The sequence below is a fragment of the Terrapene carolina genome, unplaced genomic scaffold, assembly GCF_002925995.2.
Source record: "Terrapene carolina triunguis isolate 2854851 unplaced genomic scaffold, T_m_triunguis-2.0 Scaffold199, whole genome shotgun sequence".
NCBI classification, from domain to species: Eukaryota; Metazoa; Chordata; order Testudines; family Emydidae; genus Terrapene; species Terrapene triunguis.
The window spans coordinates 2,067,390-2,089,418 of NW_020664550.1; the positions used below are offsets into that span (position 1 = coordinate 2,067,390).

Here is a 22,029-nt window from a genome sequence, read left to right on the forward strand (position 1 = left end):
GACGGGCCTCTGGACACTACTGCAACACAAGGTGAGAACCACAGGGTTCATTTTAGAGGGACCTAGTTAGGCTTTTAAGGAGAGTCACTGATTTATTTGGATTTTTAAATGGTCTTGGTTTAGTTGCTTATCGTAACTTGTTATATTTCTTTACACATTTTATTGAAAGCAATAAGCAGGTAAAAATAAAACATTATTAAGGCTAAACTATTATACCTTTTGTTAAGTTAACAAAGGGTTAAACAATACAATTCTATTAACATTATAAGGTTAGAATTCATTTAAACTAAAGACAAGTATTATTCCAATATATGCTATGTCTTTTCCAACAAATAAAAATTAACAACATTGCCTATAATACAAAAACAAAATTGGTTTAAGAAATAATTTGGAGGGGTGAGAAGACGACGTGCAAAACATATATTTTAAATTATAGAGCCATAGTTTGGTAGCGTTAAGACCCTTCAGTGCCACAGTGGTTCATTGATTGATTGCATGAGCTATGCATTATTAAACAGTTCACCCCAGGATCTCTAAATGCAGTAATGTAACTATTCTAACGCAGCTAGATAATAAAAGACATATGTTAATAAAACTTTCCTCTTTATGGTGCTTTGAATCTTCAAAACCCACTAATTTGTTTACAACACTCGTCACACAGTAAGAGTATTAGCCCCGATATTACAGATGGGGAAACTGAGGCAGACAGGGGCAGTGACTTGCCCAAAGTCACAGCGAGTCAGTAATAGAGTTGGGAAAAGAACATCGGTCTCCTGACTCCAGGGGTGAAAGTGAGCCAGTACGGGGTACCGGTAAGAAGCCGGTACCAGCCCGTACGCAGCCCACATTAAAGCACTGCCACATTAAAGCGCTTTAACGTCGCTGCCCCTTTTGCGCCCCCCCCCCCCGGGGGGCCCCTGCTGGTACGGTCCCTACCGGCAGGGCCGCCGATGGTGGGGGGAAGGGGCAGCAATGTTAAGGCACTGCCATGGCAAAGAACCTTGCTTAAAGCGCTGCTGTGGCAGCACTTTAGTGTCATTGTCCCTTTTGCCCCCCACCCGGCTGCCGACGGGGGGGGTGGACAAAAGGAGCAGCTGCCCCAGGGCTGGTGATTTAAAAGGGCCCGGGGCTCCGGCCGCGCAGCAGTGGCCAGAGCCCCAGGCCCTTTTAAATTGCTACTGGAGCCCTGGCCGGCGTGAGCCAGGCGGCCTGGAAGGGCTGGCTGGGGGGTGCTGACCCCCCCCAACCCTACCCCTTCCGCAGGCTGGAGCCGGAGCCAGAGCCGGCCCTAGCCCCATACCGGTAAGTTTTCAGAGTTACTTTTACCCCTGCCTGACTCCCAGTCTGCTGAGCTAACCACTAGCAAGCACTGCCTCCCTATTGCTATAAAGGCTGAAGAGTGAAATACTTTACCTCTCCACGATTCCCTTTGCACCTTCTTAAACTTGACTGCAAGGGATGCTCAAACTGGACACCCAACCCACTAGTAGCTGTGTTTGCAAGCTCTCTGAGAGGGAGCTTCCCAGTTAAAGAGGCAGTGTTCCCCATCTATGGAGATTTCCTACAATACACATCCATGCACCTGTAGAAAGAGCTTATCCTCATGACGGAGGGAAGTCCTGTGCAGTTTGTAATACACAGGGAATAAAGCTCATCTGCTCAGACAGCTCGCAATTTGCACACTTATCAGGGCCCAGCACAACCCAGGAGCAGCTGTGGCCATTTATGCACCACCTGCTCGACTTAGTAAAACCTGTAACCTTTCACATTCAAGATGGGAGTGATGAATTCATTAGTTAAGTCTTGGAGCTCAACAATGGGAAGCCACAAAAGGGCTAGCGAGACCTGATCACTGACTGGGTTAAAAGTGAGATTAAAACGCCAACTCCCCAGCAGCTCTAAAAGCTTCATCAGAAGGAGAATGGAGCTCACGCTTGATGCCTTCAAAGAGTTAAATGAAACTATTTGAAATGGGCTCAGCTGGGTGGGACAGATGTTGGCAAGACCTTTAACTCCTGCATTGATTTGAGACACCCCACTTTTGGATTTCATCCCACCGCAAGTCACTGTGGTGAGCGACAACACTTTGAAGTTTGCTACATTGTGCAGAGTTCATTTGAATTTCCTTAAAAGAGGATAAATTAGGCGAAGACAGGCACACCCTGCCCCAGAGCCTGGCTTCCCCTTTGTTTTCTCATCTGGCTACATGCAGTCACACAAGGGTCCTGTCTAAATGGTGGTTACGGTAGTAAAATATGGTTGTCGGTTTCAAACGAAGCCTGGACAGGGTCAGAAAGGGAAATGCTGTCCCTCAAGAGCAGGGGCAGCTTTATGGTTAAGGCACACCAGTGGGGTATCCTTGGCTCTTTTCCTTGCTCTGCCAGAGGCACTATGGGCAAGGCACCATCTACACTAGCAAAACTATCGTATCAGTGGAGTTGGAGAAGGGCCTGGTGTTATAATTTATTGCCCAAGGATATTTATGATAGATAACAGAGTTTGTCCCTGCCAGTATAGCTAGGACAAGAGTATATTAACAATCAGGGCAGTAAGCAGAGTTTGGTCATGTCTACACAAGCAATATCAAACTGGCTTATGACACCATCCCTAGACATAGTTTTGCTAGTGTAAATGGATCCTGTTCCCGATCAGCAAATGGCAACTCACTTTAGTATCGATCTTAGGTATTTATAGAGTGCCAGTCACCTTTGTACATAGGCATTGAACATAGCAAAGTAAAAAATCATAAAAGTAAAACAAGGTATTTAAAACTACCTCTGCTTCCGCACTTCTCACCAAGAGATGTCAATACTTTCCTACCTCCCGGGTGGTGGTGTGAGGAACAAGCGATAGGCGCTTTACGTTCCTCAGATGGGAGATAGTGTAGAAACAGAAAGTAATATTCCACAGCACAAGTTATAAGCATTTCTCTCTACTTTTCTAAGGTCGCAATACACTTGAGTAGGCAAAATGACGCTTTCCTCCATCCAAGGCACAAGGAACAGCAGCAAGAAGCTCTTTTAAAATCAATTAGGTTTTGTCTGGCCGTGCTGCTTCTCCTTCCGTTTCAGGGAGCTTACATTTCTTAAAGGGCTCTAAGTTCTTAACAAAGCAGGGCCTGATAAGTGTCGCAATCAAATCGTGTGCGCAAAATACATTCTCATTGTTGGGAACAACAAAGTGCAGTGAGCATGTTACACCACCACCAACTGCAGCTACACAGAGTTTTTCATCCCAGATCACTCTGAATTAGGTGGAGCAGGGACTTGAGCACTGGGCCCTGGTCCCAGGCTAGGACCCTATTCACCAGGCTCCAGAAGACAACGAGAGAAGAGTGTGCCTGTCCGACTCTCTTTCGCTCTCAAACCTTCCCGACAAAAACTGTTGTCAAAACTGATACATTTAGATCAAACAGCCTATTTCACCACCAACCAGCTGGCAGCAGCGACCTGTGTGTGACCTGCGTGAAAGCTCAGCTGTGGGTCCATCCTTGGGAGCTCATTCTCTCATTCTGAAACTCTCAGAAAGAGCAAGCATCCCTGCCATCCATCACTGACTTTCGTCCATTTAAAGATCCCATTATGAATTGCCTTATTTATGAATTCACTCCAAGCCTTCCTCATACACCTTTTCTCTCTTTCTTCTCCTGTCCAGTCTCTCTCCACATCTAGGCTCTGTTTCAGCAACAGACTTAAGCATGTGACTAACTTAAAGCATGTAAACAGTCCCACAGAAGTCATGACTGTTTCCATGCTTCAAGGTACACACGTGCTTAAGCACCTTGCTGAATGGGGGCCATGCATTCACCCATCCACCCAGTTGGCGCGAGAGCCTCATCCATTGCAGCTCCTGGAGCCAACCTACATCTTTCCACCTATTTCCAAACTTTGCGTAAAAGCACCTCTCTTGTCTCTTGCCCATAACCTTTCAGTCCCCCGCCCTTCCTTGGTCATTGAAGTCAGGAAAGCATTTGAGCCCAGTTTGTATGACTAGAGTGTCTAAGACAGACTAATATTATACCTCCCATATCAGGAAGTGTCATGCTCCCTTAGCCTGAAGTTAGGCCTTGATAATACTGTACCCTTCTCTAACACCTTTCATAAAAGGATTTCCATGTGCTTCAGAGCTGCAATGAATTCTGTGAGGGGGTGGGGTGGTTATTAACACCCGCTTTTACAGAGGGGGAAACAGAGGCACAGAGAGGCTAAGTAAGTGACCCAAGTGGCTGAGTCTGGAATAGAATCTGAGCCAACAATGCCTTTGCTATGCTCTAACCACTTAGACGACACGGTTTAGAATATGACAACACAAGGTCAGACATTTTCTAAGCACTGGTGTGTTAAGGTGGCTTAACAAAATCATTCAGCAGCAATTTCTTTACCCTGAATTTCCCCTCCATGTTTATCCTCCTGAATAGAATATAAAACCTGCCCAATAATTCACCCAAAACGGCCTGATGGAGGGAGATAAAAATTGCAGAGTTGTACATGCAACCTTCCCGATATAACCCAGTTTCCTCCCCCCGTTGGGACCAGACCTATCTACATCTTGATGACAGCATCTTCCTGAAAGGACTGCTAATGAGATTCTCTCCTCCACGAAGGAGCACCCCATACACAGTCTCCATAGTAATTGCCCATATCATACATCTTCAGAGTCTCTTAATTATCAGTGGCATGTCAGCTACTGGCTTCCTTAACACAGCAGCAACCTGTAGGATGGAAGTTCCCTCATCTTCAAGTAAAGCCCATTAGGGTGAATTCATGTTTCTGCTGGCAATGAAGGATAATTACACAGCAGCACAGCACCTAAGAAAGGCAGGAGAGGATTCTGTGCACCTTGGTGGAGTTCAAACACCTATCAGAGCCAAACAAATATGACAGGGTTTTCCTCAGCCCAGTACAACATAAGGGTCTTCAATTAAGTGGAAATAAAGAGGAGGAAACCCTCTTCTCCCCTGGCTCTCCTCTCAGCTCCAGCACGCTTCTTCCCTGACTGCCAAAATGAGCCCCACTTCTCACCCCTCTTATATCACGCTAGGGAGAACAGTGAGTTACTTACCCTGCACATCTCTGCAGACATCTGCACCTTCATCTACTCAGAGGGAGAGGGTTATCCCCTCCTTCTCACCTATGGACAATGTCTATACACCCTGTTCAACTCCTCTCCCAAGACCATCATCCCTGTGGGAATTGTACAAAGCAGCACTTGCAGGTGCGCACAAGGGTCTTACCATGTGTATTTATTGCAGGATTGGAGCCCCAGGTCGCATCAGATCCTCCCCTAAACAAGAGCTCCAATAGCTTCAAAATCAGAACAGTTTAGCTAAGCAACCAACCAAACAGGAGGTACATGTTGGCACTGGAACGGGACTTTAGGTGTTGACGCTGGGGGGGAGGGGTCACTTTGACTCCTGTTTTTCCCTCTTTGCAACTACTCTCCAGTCCCTTAGCCCGCAAAAATGATCAGCGTTCTCATGGGACACGTTCCAGGAAAAGGCCAGGAATCCTGCGCTAATATTGATTGTGACATTAATTCCTTACCAGGAAAAGCTTAGCTTGGATGCAGCATTCACTGCAGTTTCCAATCCTTAGCCAATAAAGTTGCATAAAGCACAAAGAGCTCAAGAGACTTGCCCAAGCTCATACAGTGAGTGAATGGTTCAGCCCAGATTGGAAATCCCAGGGTCTCTCTGGCTCCCGAGTCCTTCGCTCCAGTCATTACACCACATGGCTCCCCGAATGGAGATTTTTAGAGAAAGCCGAAAATAAATCTAGAAACTTACGATCCAGGGGAACTTCGATGGCTCTGATGATATGATGAAGGTACAGAGCAAACACTACTCCTGTGTAGGTTAGGAGGTACTGTTGCATTACCATTTTGAATGTTTGGATAGTATTATGCTTCCACTTTCCTTCAATAGGGCAGGCTGGCCTCTTGCCACAGTAGCTGTACTCCTCGGATTCTTAACTGCAAAATAAACACAAGCCACAAATTAATGAGCTGATTATCGAGCGCTCAGTATTCCTCATTTTCTTATTTTTTTGGGCCGAGGAGAGAAGCAATTTTCATCTGTAATTGTTTGTATTGGGGTAGCTCCTAGAGGCTCCAATCAGAGATCTGAGTCCCATCGCGCTAGGCACTGTACATACACATAGTAAGAGAGAGTTTTTGCCCCAAAGAGCTTACAGTCTTAATATTGGAGTGCTCCAGAGATGTTAGCCCTACAGAGTCCGCTTGTATCTTCACTGACTTCCAGTCATTCGATGACATATCATCAGAATACTCGGAAAGATGTATATGAACTAAAGATTTAGAATTTAACCTATTCAAAGCGCTTTACATCAACAGTCACTTCATCATCTTCACAACACACCTCCATGAGATAGGTTAGTCACATCTTCCCCACTTTACAGATGGGGGAAAGCAGACACAGAGGAAGACAACAAACCGGTCCAAAGCCACACCATGAGTCAGTGTCAGAGCCAGGATTAGAACTCCAGAAGTCCTGGCTTCCTGGCCTGTGCTCCATCAGATCACGTTGCTCCTCTTAAATAATTTGTAGTCAAGGAATCTGCATCTCCAATCCTGCAGCAGAATCCCCCTTTAATAGGAGTTGCCTAATTTGCTATAAGAATTGCCCTAACCAGAGATAATAAAATATACAGATTTAAAACCTGGAGCACCTTTTAAAAAAAAATGCATCAATGATCAAATTCTGCTCTCCATTACACGGGTACAAATCTGGAGCAACTTAACTAAAGCATCCTCTCTGTATGCAACCAAGGAATACACCTCTACCCCGATATAACGTGACCCAATATAACATGAATTCGGATAGAATGCAGTAAAGCAGTGCTCGGGGGGGCGGGGCTGCGCACTACAGTGGATCAAAGCAAGTTCGATATAACGCGGTTTCACCTATAACGCGGTAAGATTTTTTGGCTCCCGAGGACAGCGTTATATCGAGGTAGAGGTGTATTTCCCAAAGATACACACTGAACCAAAAGCAGACTGTGCTCCTGCAATCGGATCTACACTGACTAGCCCTGATGCCTTATGCACGGATCCAACTGCAGGACTGGGGCCTTAGAGCACCTTAATGGAGTCACTCAGAAATATGGGGGACAGATTTTCAAGTGCTCAGCACCCATGAGTTCTAATCTTCAGCCGTCAGCAGCTCCTGTTGTGACCCTTATGGCTAAATGGCGAGTACTGAACTCTTGAAAATGTGGCCCTGAGTATCAGATAGAGGATCGTGCAAACTATTACTGTAGCATATGTCCACTGTACTTAGAATTCAAAACCCAAGCAATGATCAAATCCAAAGTAAGAGAATTCCAAACACTTCAAGGAAAACATTCTGTTTGTACACAGTTACTCTAATGCGAAGGCTAGAGATAGATGAATAGTGGCAAACAATTTTCACAAACCCTGATGAATTAGATACCAAACTCAGGTTTTGTTATGTTCACAATCCCACTGATCACTTTCTTTATAAACATTCATCCTAACTCAACTCTGATCAGGAATAATACAGAGAAAACAGATATTCATTTCAGGATGGAAACAGGAAAATCATGCTGTGCCTGGTGACTAATTGTAAGTTACTCAGAACTAATGAATAAAGAAGAGTGAAACCAACAATTTTGTGAAGGAAAATCAATAGGATTAAAAAAGGCCTGTGTAAAAATACAGAAGATGCCTCAAAAAAAAAAAAAAAAAAAACCCAAACACCCCCCGCAACCAACCACATTAAATAAATAAATAAAAATCAATGTCTATTTGTGAATATCAAAGAAGTGCTACTTTTCACTGAAGAAAACTATGCTGGGAACAGTTCGAAGCTCTAATGAAATCCCTTGCTTCGGCAGAGCTGATTGACAGTAACAATTATTCTTCTACCATTACGCTGTGTTAATACCATATAGTATGTTACAAGATAACAGGAATATTTTTGGTCATTTATGGATCAAGGAAAGCTGAGCTCAGCTGTAGCATCTCTGTGTTAGGAAGCTTTCTGCTTTTTACTCAATTTTCCAGCTGGACTGGCTGAGGTACTGAAGGTCAAGAGACTTGCCTGGGGTCATGCAGTGAGTCAATGTCTTAGCTAGGAGCCTCCTGGCTCCTACTTCTTTGTTCTAAGCACTACACCACATGGCCCTCTTCTTATGATGCTTATGACACACAGAGGAGTTTTACTCATGAGATAAATCCTGTCCTCCCTAACAGCCCTATTACTGAAGTCAATAGGCCCAGTTCTGCCCTGAAAGGCAAGCAGAGCTCTCAGTAACTCCAATGTGAGTTATACAGATAGAGTGGAAGAAAGAACTGGCCCACCTGGGGTTGACACGTATAAAGAGTAAGGGTCTGATCTTGCTCCCATTAAAGGTGATGGAAAAAACTCCCTTAACTTCAATAGGAGCTAGATCAGACTTCAAAACGGAAAAATCCGCCCCCTGTGCAGAGGGCCAGCACAGGGGCCTATGCACCAGTCCTGTTTGGAGGGCGTAAACAGTGCTTAGGCCTGGTGTCGAACCTCTGCATGGGTAGACACATTTCCTCCTTTCCCTCCAGTCACACCTAAGAACCATACTGAAGTCATCTGGGTTGCCCTGATATAAATGGTGGCAGAATTCGGCTCTGCATGTGAGAGATCAGCATGCTAACTATTTAGGTCTGCTTCATCTTCCCATACATAAGAGTCTTTTGAGGCACACAGGGTACATCTGTGAGACGCAACCATACACTGTCACATCAACAAATCCAGCACCCTCTGGCGTTTTCACGATGTGAAACATTTCAACCCCACCCGTGTTTGGTCTTTTGTGGCTTTTTTAAAAATCAGTAACATGGATTAAAAGACAAGGCAAAGGAGGATAAATTATCCCTTTAACTGGGCTTTCATAATTCATCGGAGATTGCATCATGCCTGAGTTATGACGGTGTCTTTAATAGCGTTATAAATATTCGGCATCAGTGGTAGACGTGCAGACAGCTCTCTCTTAGCTGTTACCCAACATTAAGACCAGGCAGCAAATAGCAGAATAGCTCCAGACTTATTTCTATGTGATATTTCCTCTCTCTTTGCACAAGGGTTCCCCCCCCCCTCCCCCCGCATGTAACCAGATGAGAGAGTGGTGCAAGGGCAGGTCATCTGGCAGACAAGGAAAGTCCAGATTCATGAAAGATAAATAAGCTGCTGCAGCTCTGGATGCTGCTAAGACTTCAACTGTCCCTGAATGTTGTAAAAAGCAAAGTCCATCGGGGGGGGGGGGGAAGGGGGGGCAATGCCTGGGTTTAATCCACAGACTAGTCTCCCCAGGGAAGTGAGGGAGGCTTCATCCTTGGGTGAATTAAAGCTAAACTGCCCTGTCCCGGAGAATGCCACCACAAGGAACAATCCAGCCACAGGCAATGTAGAGGACAACCTCTAATTTCTGTATTTCTAGATACCACGACTAGCCGCCCACAGAAAAAGCAGCCGCTAAACGGAAGAATATTCATGAGCTATGATTAGGTTGACTTGCTAACTGCTTGTACAGGGCAGTACATGTGGGAAAACACCACTGAAAAATACACTAGTAAACAACAGGAGCAGCCATGCAGGATCCTTCCCATTCCCCTCACAGCACTGCAATCTGCAGTGTTACATCAGCCTTGGTATTGCCTGATACCAATGTACTAGCGACTCCCACTGAAAGCACTCCTCCTTCTAACATAGCATGGGATTATCCGGCTCCAAGTAGCTACTACCATTTTCTCAGAGGAAAGCTTTCAAATGTAGGACATTCATAGTACTGTGCCATAGTCACCTATGAAATTCACCCCTTGTGCAGAGATCCCACCACCTTCCTGGCAAAGGTGTTAAGAACATAACTGCCAGACCATACGAAACCCATTGTCCATCGAGGCCAGTATCCTCTCTCAAGACGTGGCCAGCACCAGCCGCTTAAGAGGTGTATGAAACCTTGCATGAGGCAGTGATGGGATGACCTTCTCCCAGGGCCACCCGGGGGGGTGAGGGGGGAGGGCAAGTGGGGCAATTTGCCCCAGGCCCCCACAAGAATATAGTATTCTATAGTATTGCAACTTTTTTTTTATGGAAGGGGCCCCCGAAATTGCTTTGCCCCAGGCCCCCTGAATCCTCTGGGCGGCCCTGCCTTCTCCCCACATCAGGTCTCCTCCTAATCTCTAATAAAGATAATATTAAACCCTTAAGCATGAGGTTGCATATGTCTCCCAAACTTTGTTAGCAGTAACTACTACAGAGCTCACGATGAACAAACATCTGAGACCTACCAGCAAAACCAGAGAAAAATCAGCCTCCACATGCCTGATAGGTTTTTTTTTTTTTTTTTTTTTACAAAACGGGAATCTCCACCAGCACCCCAGCACTCACCGTAGGATATCTTTAGCCACCAAAGAACTAAAAACCAAGAAAAGCCCAATTTTAAAAAAGCCCTGGCAAGACTACCAATGTGCAGGTCCGGTGCCACCGGCACAGAATTGAATTTCACCCTCAGAGCAAATAAAAGGTAGTGTATTGGCCCTAGGGCTTAATTTGTAGTGAAAGAAGTGCCAGGGCTCAAGCAATTTTTTTCCCCCTTTCATAAGTGATGTGGCAAGCAGAGGTGCCAGGGCTATGAACTGCCAAACCTAGAGGTGCTGGTGCTCAGCCCTGGATAGCTCAGTGGTTTGAGCATTGGCCTACTAAACCCAGGGTTGGGAGTTCAATCCTTGAGGGGGGCCACTTAGGGATCTGGGGCAAAATCAGTACTTGGTCCTGCTAGTGAAGGCAGGGGGCTGGACTCGATGACCCGTCCCTTCCAGTTCTAGGAGATAGGATATCTCCATTATTAAAAAAAAAAATTAAGCACGGATTGGCCCCCATTACCATGTAAGTATCTACTAACCCAAGTTGTTTATTAAGCAGAATGACAGTGGGAAAGGCCAAGTGGATCAATATCATCATCTCGAAGAAGATTAAATACTTGGGATTTCAAACACTCTTAAGGGAGCGAGGAGACGGACAGTCACTGGGATTCAATGGCAGTTGGGTACTTAAATCCCTTAAGTATCAGAGGGGTAGCCATGTTAGTCTGGATCTGTAAAAGCCACAGGACTCTTTGCTGCTTTTATAAATCCCTTAAGTGCCCCTGAAAATCCCAGTCTCAAGAAAAATGCTTTACTTTCCAAGTATGACAAGCATACTGGTCCCAATCCATCCCTGGTGTAACTCCATTGCTGTCAATGGTGATACATCAGCATTGATACATGGCCCATTAAACATTGCATATACTCCCACCTCTGGTAAATTCAAGGCAGTGTGGTCGAATGGCAACAACCCTGAACTAGGATTCAGGAACACTGGATTCTATTTCCTGCTCTGCTACTGGCTTGCTGGGAGACCTTCGGTAAATCACTTCCCCCTCCGTGTGCCTCAGTCTCCACATCTACACGATGGGGATAACGATACTGACCTCCTTTATAAAGGGCTTCGAGCAAGATCTACTGATTGAAAGCACTAGGTAAGAGCCAGGGATTTTCAGTAAGGCACTTCTTATGGATTTGTTAGGTTGTTCCCGCGCAGATGCATTGAAGATTTTAATGTCCCAATCCTGCAAACTGCTCTCCTTGGGTTCATAACCCGCAACTATGCAGAGCCCGACTGACTTCGGTAGAGGCAGAGCCAGTTGCAGGGTCATCACCTAAATTTTCAGCACATAGTTGCTGTGTATCTGGGTATTTGACACTTATAAAGGCAAGTTGTCAGAGCACTGAAGTACAGTAAAAGTTACTGCACGTCTGGATCGAGCGGCATGCGGAGAACTGCGTGGAACGAGGCGGCACAGCATTGCCAGAGCTATTCATCGAGCGCTTCCAGGAACACTCAGCGAAAAGCAAACGCTACCAAAATTATCCCCACATTCACAAAACCTGCATTAAAGCCACGATCCCTGAGAGCCCCATTGTTAGCCGAGGTACGTGGGCATGACTCACCGTGCATCTTGAAACCTCTGCTGCCGTGCTTGTGCGTGTGGGTGGGTTGTTCAGGACACACAGTGCTGCTGCATGCCCACGGCTATATGTCAGAGCAGAACACAGCCCACATTGTCACAACCTTTCCTCTCACTGGGACAGAAAGCGTGGCGAGAATGTCACTAATGCAAAGGAATGGAGTTGAATTCAGGCATACACGCGCACGCAAGCACACACCCGCACGCATGGAGATGCTATTGGCCATGTGACTCTCCGATGTTTCAAATCCACCTCAATGAGTGACTCAAGGAATCTATGGGTTGAAATTTTAAACAAGAGACTTTTGAAACATCCCAATTACATTGCTGTGCTGGAAATGAATTGAGAATGGGGCTCTGGCATGTAAATCACTACTCTTAAGGCAAGGGAGTATGAGTTCTTCCTCCTCCTTGCATTCAGTTCTGTCCTAGAGCTTTTTAACCTTCGTTACCGGACCAAAAATATAAACCCGTCATATTACAGTTTAATGCCATGCCATGACACTAAACCTTTAGGTCACAACATTGCATGATACATCAGTATGAAGCATTACTGCACTGTGAAACTAAAAGAGTTTGGCTCCCATCAAAAAAGCTGGGCAAGTCCACGAACCTTAAATCTATTAGTCTTTCTTTCCCAGGGCTGGCCATGTTGGCTGGTATCCTGGTCATGACACCACCCAAGCTACATTTGCAAAACCAGGACCCATAAAATTCAGCAATTGTCCCCCATTGCAGGAGGCATGCTTGGGATGGGAATTCCTGTCATTTCCACTGTAGGGTGGCCTTACACCCTCTCAAGTGTTAAGCCCCTAGGCCAAATCTTGGAAGCCAGCACATGGTCCAGGCAGCCAGACTCTGTATCTCTGGTTCCAGATTAGACTGGGCCAAACATCCCATCTGCTGTTTGTGAGATCTTGGCTTAAGACTGCAGAAATCTGATGACATCAGCTGCTCTTGCAACATTTTGATTCCATTAAACAGGAATCTAACCTACTGAAGCATAGCTCTGACTCCAGCATCATCCGTATCATGACACCACTTCTCCAGCCCAACTAGAAAACGAACAACGAGATGGAACATTTATTTTTTTACATTTCCTCAAATACTCTTCCAGAGTTCAAAACAAGTGCATGTCTCAGACTGGTTGGTGCTATGTTTTCCTCCCCAGAAAGTGGGACACACTGCAGCATTGACTGTCACAAACTGTTCAATCCAGATTGGAGAATATAGCCCAGAATATCACAATCTGCCACAGTCCTTACTCCAGAACTCTTTCCAAATGAAAAGATGCCTTTACCATCCAAGTGCATTTAAAACAATAGCAACCCTCCCCCATGAATTTTCAGTGCAATGTACAGTTGGGGGGAAGGGGTACAATGTAATTCCTATGAGCATCCTAAAAATGCCTGATCCTTCCCTCGTTGCAGTCAAAGGGAAATTTACCACTGACTTCAGTGTGAATAATACCAGACATTAAGCTCCTTCCCCTCTACCTCCCAACCTCAGATTCACAGATTCCACCAGAGAGCTTCATGGCTTTTCTTTCTGAGTACTGTACACACACAGATCATCACTGTTTTATTTGCAAAGCTCCAGCCTTGGGCTTCACATATTGCAACAGTTCATATACGACTGATTAATCCCACCAATCATGCTTGGATTTCCCAGGTTACATTCCATGTCATGCCACAACAGGGTGACGTTCTACCACCACCACCTTTCGCTCCTGCTCTTCCCCCCCGCCCCCATTTGAAGCTTCCTTCTACTTAAAGGGCCTATTTATCCATTGTATATTTGTGCCAGTTTTGCATGAACTTCTCATCCTTCACTGCACAAGAAGCATGCAGCCCTTTTATCACCCAAAGCAGCAGCCACCTCCGGATCACCATTAGAGAAAGAGGGGAAAGGCAATTGCAAACAGTGGGTACAGTCGGCCAGTAAAAGTACGGAAGGAAAGTGCAGGCCAGGTGATAACACAGGAAAAAGCAGTGGATGGGCATTTCATTGTGATGCATGATGTTTTATGCCTCCCACCGAAGATGCATCCTAGCATTAAGATTGCATATTGTTTATTACCATCATGCAACACACCTAAATAGGAATTCAATTATGCATGATTAAAAAGAGATCATTACAAACAGGGTACATTTTCTCCCGCCCACAACACATACGTATTTTTTACTAATGATTTGTTGTACCAAATATCATAATGCACAGGGACCATCTTTGTGTTCATTCCTTTTTGCATTCTTTACTTACCTGTATAACGTTAGGTATAATGTGTGTGCCTAGCTGCTTACTCATAACTTTCCTATAACTACTCCTCTGAAACACAAAAAAAGTGATTTAATTAAAAATATTTGTTAACGAGGCATTCCAATCAAGTCTGGCTTCGAGTTTAAATTATGTCAGAATAAATCTCTAGGAAGCCCAAGCCCCATAGGAATTTTTCCATTAATTTAGGGGAAAAGGTAATTCCAAAACAAACAACAGTTTTCCAGAAATTCAGATATTGCAGCATGGCACTAGTGAAGGAGAGCTCGACAGAGAAACTGATTGGAACAGAAGTGTTATGCTCACTCTCTGATCTGAGAGAAACGCCGGAGTGATTAAGGGACATACATTGAGAAAATTAGAGTAAACGTTTAATAACTTCAATGATCAAAACTGAAAAGGTTTTGGATAAAGGTGCAATTTGTAAAATATGTAAAAAATTTGACAGCAACTTTTTTTAACCATTTAAAAAAGAAATCTTCCTAGGTCCTATTTAAAACCAGAAATGGCCCCTATCCATAGACTCAGATTCACACATGTCTACTTTAGACCCTCTGAAATCTGCATGCCTATCTACATCTTGCAGCTTGAGCCCATCTCTATTGAAAACCTAACAATGTTTGCCCAGGGAAAGGAGGTGGTAAAAGATTAAAGTAGACGGACACATGGAGATAGCTGTGACACACAAGATGGGGCGACTATGTTCCTGCTCCAGGAGAAAACAAACAATGGAAACTATTACCATTCTACGGAGGCAGGTGCACATTACGGCTGAGGGTCATGTGACGGGTAGACAGACAACAGGGTTTAAAGCAGAAATAACATTTCCCATAGCAAAATTAGCCACACTTTTTAATCTTGTGCAGCAGTCATGACAAATCTGCTGGGCAGCATACATGGGATCAAGGAGGAGATTTCCTATCATCCACACTATATTTTGCATCACAAAATAAACTGACAGTGAGTGGATCCTAACATGGCATTGTAGGTATTCCACCTAGTCCAAGTAAATCTTCCCTCTTCTAGATAATAGATTGCACTTATATATTATCTGAACATTTTGAAGTGTTTACAAACAAAGAATTCTCAGAATACCCAGGTGAGGTATATTAACCTACCTATTACATAAATAGGGATACTGATGCAACGAGAGGTCAAATGACTCCCCCAGTGACACAATAAGCCGAAGAAGAGCACTGTGTAAGCTCAAAAGCTTGCATCTCTCACCAACAGAAATTGGTCCAATAAAAGATATTTCCTCACCCACCTTGTTTCACAATCCGTGTCATTGTAAGGAACAGAACTTGGCTGACTTCAGTGTAAACTTGCACTGTATCCAGTGCAACCTTGCACTGTATCCAGTGCAGGAATTGAATACCTTAAATATTGGCATAAGTGGTTTATAAAAAGTGTTTCCAGGAGGGTGGCTTTGCATTTGAAAGTGTGTTATTTGCATACTTTTTTTTTTGCACAGTTCTGTTGTGGGTACAAATATAAAAAATGGCTCCTCTAATCAACTGATTGTAAGTGCAGATCAGGTAGAGGTGCAGATATTCAGTGCATTTAGCATGCGGAAATTGCATTTGCAAGCAAGGAACGTTCACTTTCCCAAGCTAAAAATATAGCCCATTATTCTTTTTCTGGGAAATATTTAATGCAAGAAAGTACTGGTCCATGTATTATACCACTGCAACCAGGAATACAGTTATATTTAAGCCCGAAATTAATACATTTCGCATGCCCACGTGATTCAAGTACTGTTGTACAAAAAATATTGTCTAAAAGTAAACTTCATGCAAGTAGCAGACATTATAGTAACAAAAAGCTGTGTACCAGTGGATTGCAATGTACAAAAATAGCCATAATTAGTACTTTTATTTTTTTTTAAAAGTAAGTGGGTAAAATAAGTTGGTTTTAAAAAGTCAGTTACTGTAAGGAAAACGAGCTGGACAAATGAACAGAACTGTCCAAAACCCATCACAATGTTCATCAAATACAGTATCTGACAAATACGATTCACTTGGCTCCACATGGAAATAAAACACAATTCCCTGACGTATTGACCCAAGGTTAGTGAGAGTTGCAGGTGCAACCTCTTTAGGTTTAGCCCATTATTTTAGGAGTCTATTCACCTCTTGATAGGCATATGCATCAAAGAGGAAAGATCCCCTTGCTTAGTATTTGCTATTGGATAAGTGCTAACAATGTAAGCACCTCTAGGCAGCAATTGTCATTTGCTACATGTTTGTACAGCACCTAGCACAATGGAGCTACACCTGGTGGGCGTCTAGGTGATACCACTAAGTTGAAAATGCGCTTTATGCAAAGACGGTCTTTGCCTAGGGGAGCTCACAGTCTCAAGACTGGGTAAAAGTTCTTTATTAGTAAAAACCTGTTAGTTAATTAGATGACACAGAAACAACACTTCAAACCCATTTACAGTTACAATTCATTTCAGAGAGTGCACCTTTTCCTAACCGTTTCACAAGCTCTCAAGTTTCATCTTCTTTGGTAAAGACAATATTTATATACCAATGATCAAAACTGAGCAGAATGTCTGCAAACAACTCAAGTTAGTAGTGAAGGAGAAATAAGTCTAGGCAACTTTTAAACTCTCTCAGTGTAACAAAGTAATGAAAAAAATCAAGCTTTAATTCCTTCCCCTCCCCCGCAGAGCTGTGTAACTGCAGCACTTTCATCACACGTGATCTTCCTAAATGAATTACAGTTCTAGGTATTTGACTGCAGGTTCCTGCCCTTCACTTTCTCAGACAGGTTTCAGAGTGGTAGCCGTGTTAGTCTGTATCAGCAAAATAAAATGAGGAATGCCACAAGTACTCCTCGTTTTTTTCCCCTCAGACAGGTTATTCAAGGACACTATTTAATTTCAGAGGCAGAAGTCCACTCACCCAGCCTGGGAAAACTAAAAGGATAACTGTAGAAGATTAGAGCCTTCGATTCTGTATTAAATACACGTGTATGTGAAGAAAAAGACCTGCTGTTTGTACATTCTACCCTTGGCCAGCCTGCCTCAAGATGACAGGAATCTATTCTTTCCTCTGTCTCTGGGCAGCTGAGTTAGAAAACCTTGCATCCCTTTCTTGATGCATCTGCCCCCATTCTGCCTCGCCCCCCTCCCCCTGCCCTCGCAACCTGAGACTTCCATCTGCTCTGTGTGCGCAAGTTTCCTAGCTGGCTTCTATTCGTGCAGAGACAAGAGAGATGGGAGGGGAATGTTTAACTATCATTGGCTAGCTAAAGCAGCAGAAAGAGCTGAAGGGTTAGGACTCGCTCTGATCATTAACAGAACATGAACCACATGCTACTCAAATAGGTCATTATTTCTCCAGCCAGGCTGCTCATGCCCATCCCTCGGGTCAGACATTAACCGTTCGAAGCAGGCACACAGTCAGTGGCTGAGCAACAACGAAAGGTGCATTGCATGTGAAAATGTCTCCCCTTTCTGCAAACATGAGTGAGAATCAGGGCTGGGTCCAAGCTGTAAAGTCTAGATCCAGATTTGGTTCCAACCAGTCCCAGGACTAGAACATCCTGGATCTTAGGGGTTTAATTCAGGCCCATCTCTTTTTGGAACATGGCCTTTCATCCAGATTCAGCAAAGCCCAGGCCATAAGTAGTTCTCATCCCTATTTAGCAAGGGCTTGTTCCAGCCCCAATGAACTCGGTAAGAGTTTTACCACTGGCTTCAATGAGAACAGGATTGAGTCTCAAAGCACTTAAGCAGGTACTTAGCTTTAAGCACCCGAGCAGTTCCATTGAACAAAAATGGGCCCACTCACATCAAGTTAAGCATATGCTTAAGTGCTTTACGGAAATCAGGCCTTAGTGAGTTCTAATGAAAACATATTCATTCCTTGTAGCCTGAGCAAAATACTGATCCTGAACTCTCAATGGAGTCATTGGCCGCAAAGGGTGCACAGGTCTTTGCGGGACTGGGCCCTCGATTTGGAACAGAAAAACAAACAAAAAAAAGCAACAATTGAAAATAAGGGAAAAATCATCCCATGATAAAGTTAAATAAATAAAATACCCCATGGTGGAGAACTGCTTTTAAATCAACTCATCAGATCCACCAGGACATTCTTCATAGCAATTAGAAAAACTCCTGTTACTAATGTTCCCAAGAAGACACTTACCGTATCATTTTATGGGCTTCATTCACATAATTAAAAGTGCCAATTACAGAACTGTGCTTTGGCATCACTTTTAAAATGAGGAAAAACATTAAGTTTTATGCAGTGTAAATTGATGGGGGTTTTTTTGTTTGTTTTTTTAAAGTAATTCCCTAATGGAAACTAGAGAGAAAAAATCACTTTCTGGGGTCTCTCATCCTCTCCTGCTGTATTCCCATTCCCTCTCACTCCCCCCATGTAATATGCTAGCTGGGTTTCCGGGTTGCTGACTTCAGGGTTGTAAATCTGCCCTCTCCTTTTGTTTGGCAATAACAGGACCTGTTGTCACTTGCGTTAAAAGCCATCGCTTGCACGTAAGATGACTGTTAGGGCCCCAATCCCGTGAGCTGTTCCATGTGAGCACTGCTTCCCTGGAACAATTTGCAGGATTGAGGCTTAAGATGGCAAAATAAGATCCTTCATTATATTATATATGTACACAGACACACACTCTGTTTTCTTTAATAGCTATACTACATACACCACCCCCAATATATAATACACACACGCACACCAATTATTTCTGCACGTGTAAATCCCTACAAGCATTTTTAAGAAGCCAATTAAAACATTTGTTGCACAGTACATAGCAGATATGGGGGAAGGGGAAAGGATAGGATCTTTTGAAACTTTTATCCTGTAGGTCTCATTGGAGCTGAGAGTACCCCTTCCTCCAGACAGCAGCTATCTGAAACCCTAAGGAAGGGAAGCATTTTCTGTCCTCTGTATTCAGAAAGGAGAGAGGAGCCCTTTGTACTTGTTTCTGAAGTTGCGTTCAGCTTTCACAATTGTTCTTCAGAACACAGTGATTGTCACAGACAAACCCAGACAAAAGCCAGGTAATTTCTCTTCTTTCATTACACAATCCCTTTAGCAACTCTAACACTCTTTCTCCCTGCCCAGCATTAGGGAGCGGGTGGGTACGAAAAACAGGTTTGCAACGGGAAGCCCGTTTCATAGTTTAAAGCTTTGAAAGATCTAGCACCCCTGACAATTCTATTCCCTACATCTTATAAGGGGGGGGATGAGCCCCAAACCAGAGACCCCAAATGACCTTCTCCCAAAAAAGAAATTTCTGAAGATGTTTGGATCCAATCTCTATGGCTGGGCCTGATCACTACAACGGGTCAAATCTAACTGCCGGCTCCAAACTCACCCAAGTTTTGCAAGGTTCAGATTTGAACCCAAAGGTTACAGTTTAGGCTCATATCTGTAGGGCACCTTTAATCCCAAAGCATTTTGCAGATTATATCCAGTATTATTATTAACTATTTATATTGCTATAACACCTAGAAGCCTCAATCAGGTGGGATCCAATGTGCTACGTACCACACATGCTAGGGTGGAAAGCAACCAGCAACTGGCACACAGCACAACAGTGCAGAGGTGTAATTTTTGGCCAGTGGCACTGGGGATAATCCCCACTTTTAGGAAGAGCCATTGTGGGACCCTTAGTGTCCAAGCTGAGCAAAGTGCACCTGACAGAGAATGGCCTAGGGGTTAGGGCACTCGCTGGGAACCAAAAGCTAGAGTAAAGTTAGGAAAAAAGTCTGCAAGACAAAACTTACATGGGATAAAAAAAAAAATACTGTCCATCCCAACCATATTGGAGTTATAGGGATTTCAACACCCTATAGTTTTGCACCCAGATGCTGTACCAGCATGCTGGCCTACTGAGAGAAATTGGCAATTAACTCCTCATTAAAATTTCATATCTCAGCTCTCTCATCTCTTCTTCCCTCATTGTCTCCCCTCCCCTTCTCCTCCATATCTTGTCTCCCCCAATGGGTTAGTCTCGGCGAAAGGGCCTGAAGCAGCCTGATGCAGTCCATCTGCAATGCTGTGGAGCTGGAACGTTGAATCTCGGTATACAGCAGCCCTATCTCTCCCACTGACAGCTATTGTTCAACCCTCCTGTAAGGCTGTCCATCTGTTTTATTGTTCTGCCAGTGTGGGAAGCCTCCTGCAGGAACCCATATGCTGCAGCTGTCAATCAGGGAATCCACACAGATCAAGGGGTCAAGGAAACAGGTTTTTTTGGGGGGGTGTCACAGTTCATGCTATTCTAAAATGTTTCATCTCCATTCACCAGCGGCTCCATCCATTAGCTCCGTATCCATTCCCACTGCCACTTCAGGAGGATGCTGAGATTTGTTTGGACATGAGGCAGACGACGATGCATTTAGCTTTCTGGACTGTCAGAGCTGGGATTTGCCATCAGGGGACTCCCAGCTTGCCTTGTGCCTCAGAGTTACACAAGCTTTACCAATGGGTGACACTCCACCCTTTCCTTCCCGCCTGAGAAGATCAGAGGGTTCTAGGAACATCGGCTAATATAGCCGTACAAACCACCCTTGAGATAGGTGCAGTGGTCACCATTAAAAAGGCAACAGTTTGCATGCGGTGGTATGCTAGATACCACAGTTTCTTCCTATATTTGGAATATGACGTAAGCCTTATGGTTAAGTACCAGGATATGGAATATACCTATAATATAACTCTACAAATATACCCCAGAACAGAAAATTACATCTTTTTTAGAGGCTTTAAAAGAACAGCATAGAGAATGATAACCCTTCTAGAGAGCTCTACGGAAAGGTCATTTTTTAATACATTCTACAGGACTCTTCCCTAAGGGCATGGAATTCTGTGGGCTTTTAAAATGGCAATTGCCATAGGTACCATGATAATTTCATAAAGTGGGGAAACTGAGGCACTGATGGGTTTCATGACTTGTCCAAGGTCACATAAGATGTCAGGACCCGAGCTGGGGGCTACCAGTTTCCATTCCAACTCTCTAGCCTATGCTTTGGCTGCTATGGTCATTCTTTTCTAATGGCTTCACGTCCTCCTCTCAGCCAATTCTTTTTTCCACACGCAGCATGATTCCATAAGTAAAATAGTGGATACAATCCAATGGCGGTGTTGAGCATTTTCATTCCCCAGCAAAGTTAACAAGAGCTGAGGGTGCTCAGCACATTGCAGGAATCAGGCCTCTTCTACGGAGCATGTCAAAATGCTTGGCAATATAAAGGCTGATGTTTGGAGTTTTGATTGTAACCCAATTCTAACAGTCCTCCTGTCTGCTAGCAAGAGAAAAAAAAATTCTTCTCCCATTCCATACTCTGTCCCCCTTGTCCTCTATAAAATTTCCTGTCCTTTTACTTTGTGCTTGCAATGGCAAAACTAGTTTGAAATGTGCCCTGGGATAAAGAGAATGCCTGTGGAATAATTATTGGTATTGTCTTGTTAACACTGCTACTCTTATTATTGGGCCAAATCTTCAGCTGGTATAAATCCACATAGCTCCACTGAAGGCAATAGAGCTATGCAGATTTACATCATGTGAGACCCAATCACGAAACATAGTAATGTGTACTAGGTATGAGACGTAGTTTCAGAATTGCTTAAATCTGAGTGGGGCTTTGTTTTATAAAATCAGTTTGTTCTGTTGCAACGATAAAGTAGCACACAGAGAGGCAGGGATCGCAGTCAACACTAAATCCAAGCCATGATGCCAAATCTGGGGCTACTCTGGG

The 22,029-nt window shown here is 44.1% G+C and overlaps 1 protein-coding gene across 1 annotated transcript in view; it reads right to left on the reverse strand.

Annotated features, from left to right (window-relative positions):
- LOC112118404 (neurofascin) overlaps nucleotides 1–5,920 on the reverse strand; it is a 100,699-nt gene extending 94,779 nt beyond the window's left edge. The window contains exon 1 of the mRNA XM_024216694.3: nucleotides 5,786–5,920. Within this exon, the coding sequence (XP_024072462.2) occupies nucleotides 5,786–5,879 (94 nt within the window). The 5' untranslated portion in view covers nucleotides 5,880–5,920. The remainder of the gene's footprint in view (nucleotides 1–5,785) is intronic.
- Between the last annotated feature and the right edge of the window lie 16,109 nt (nucleotides 5,921–22,029).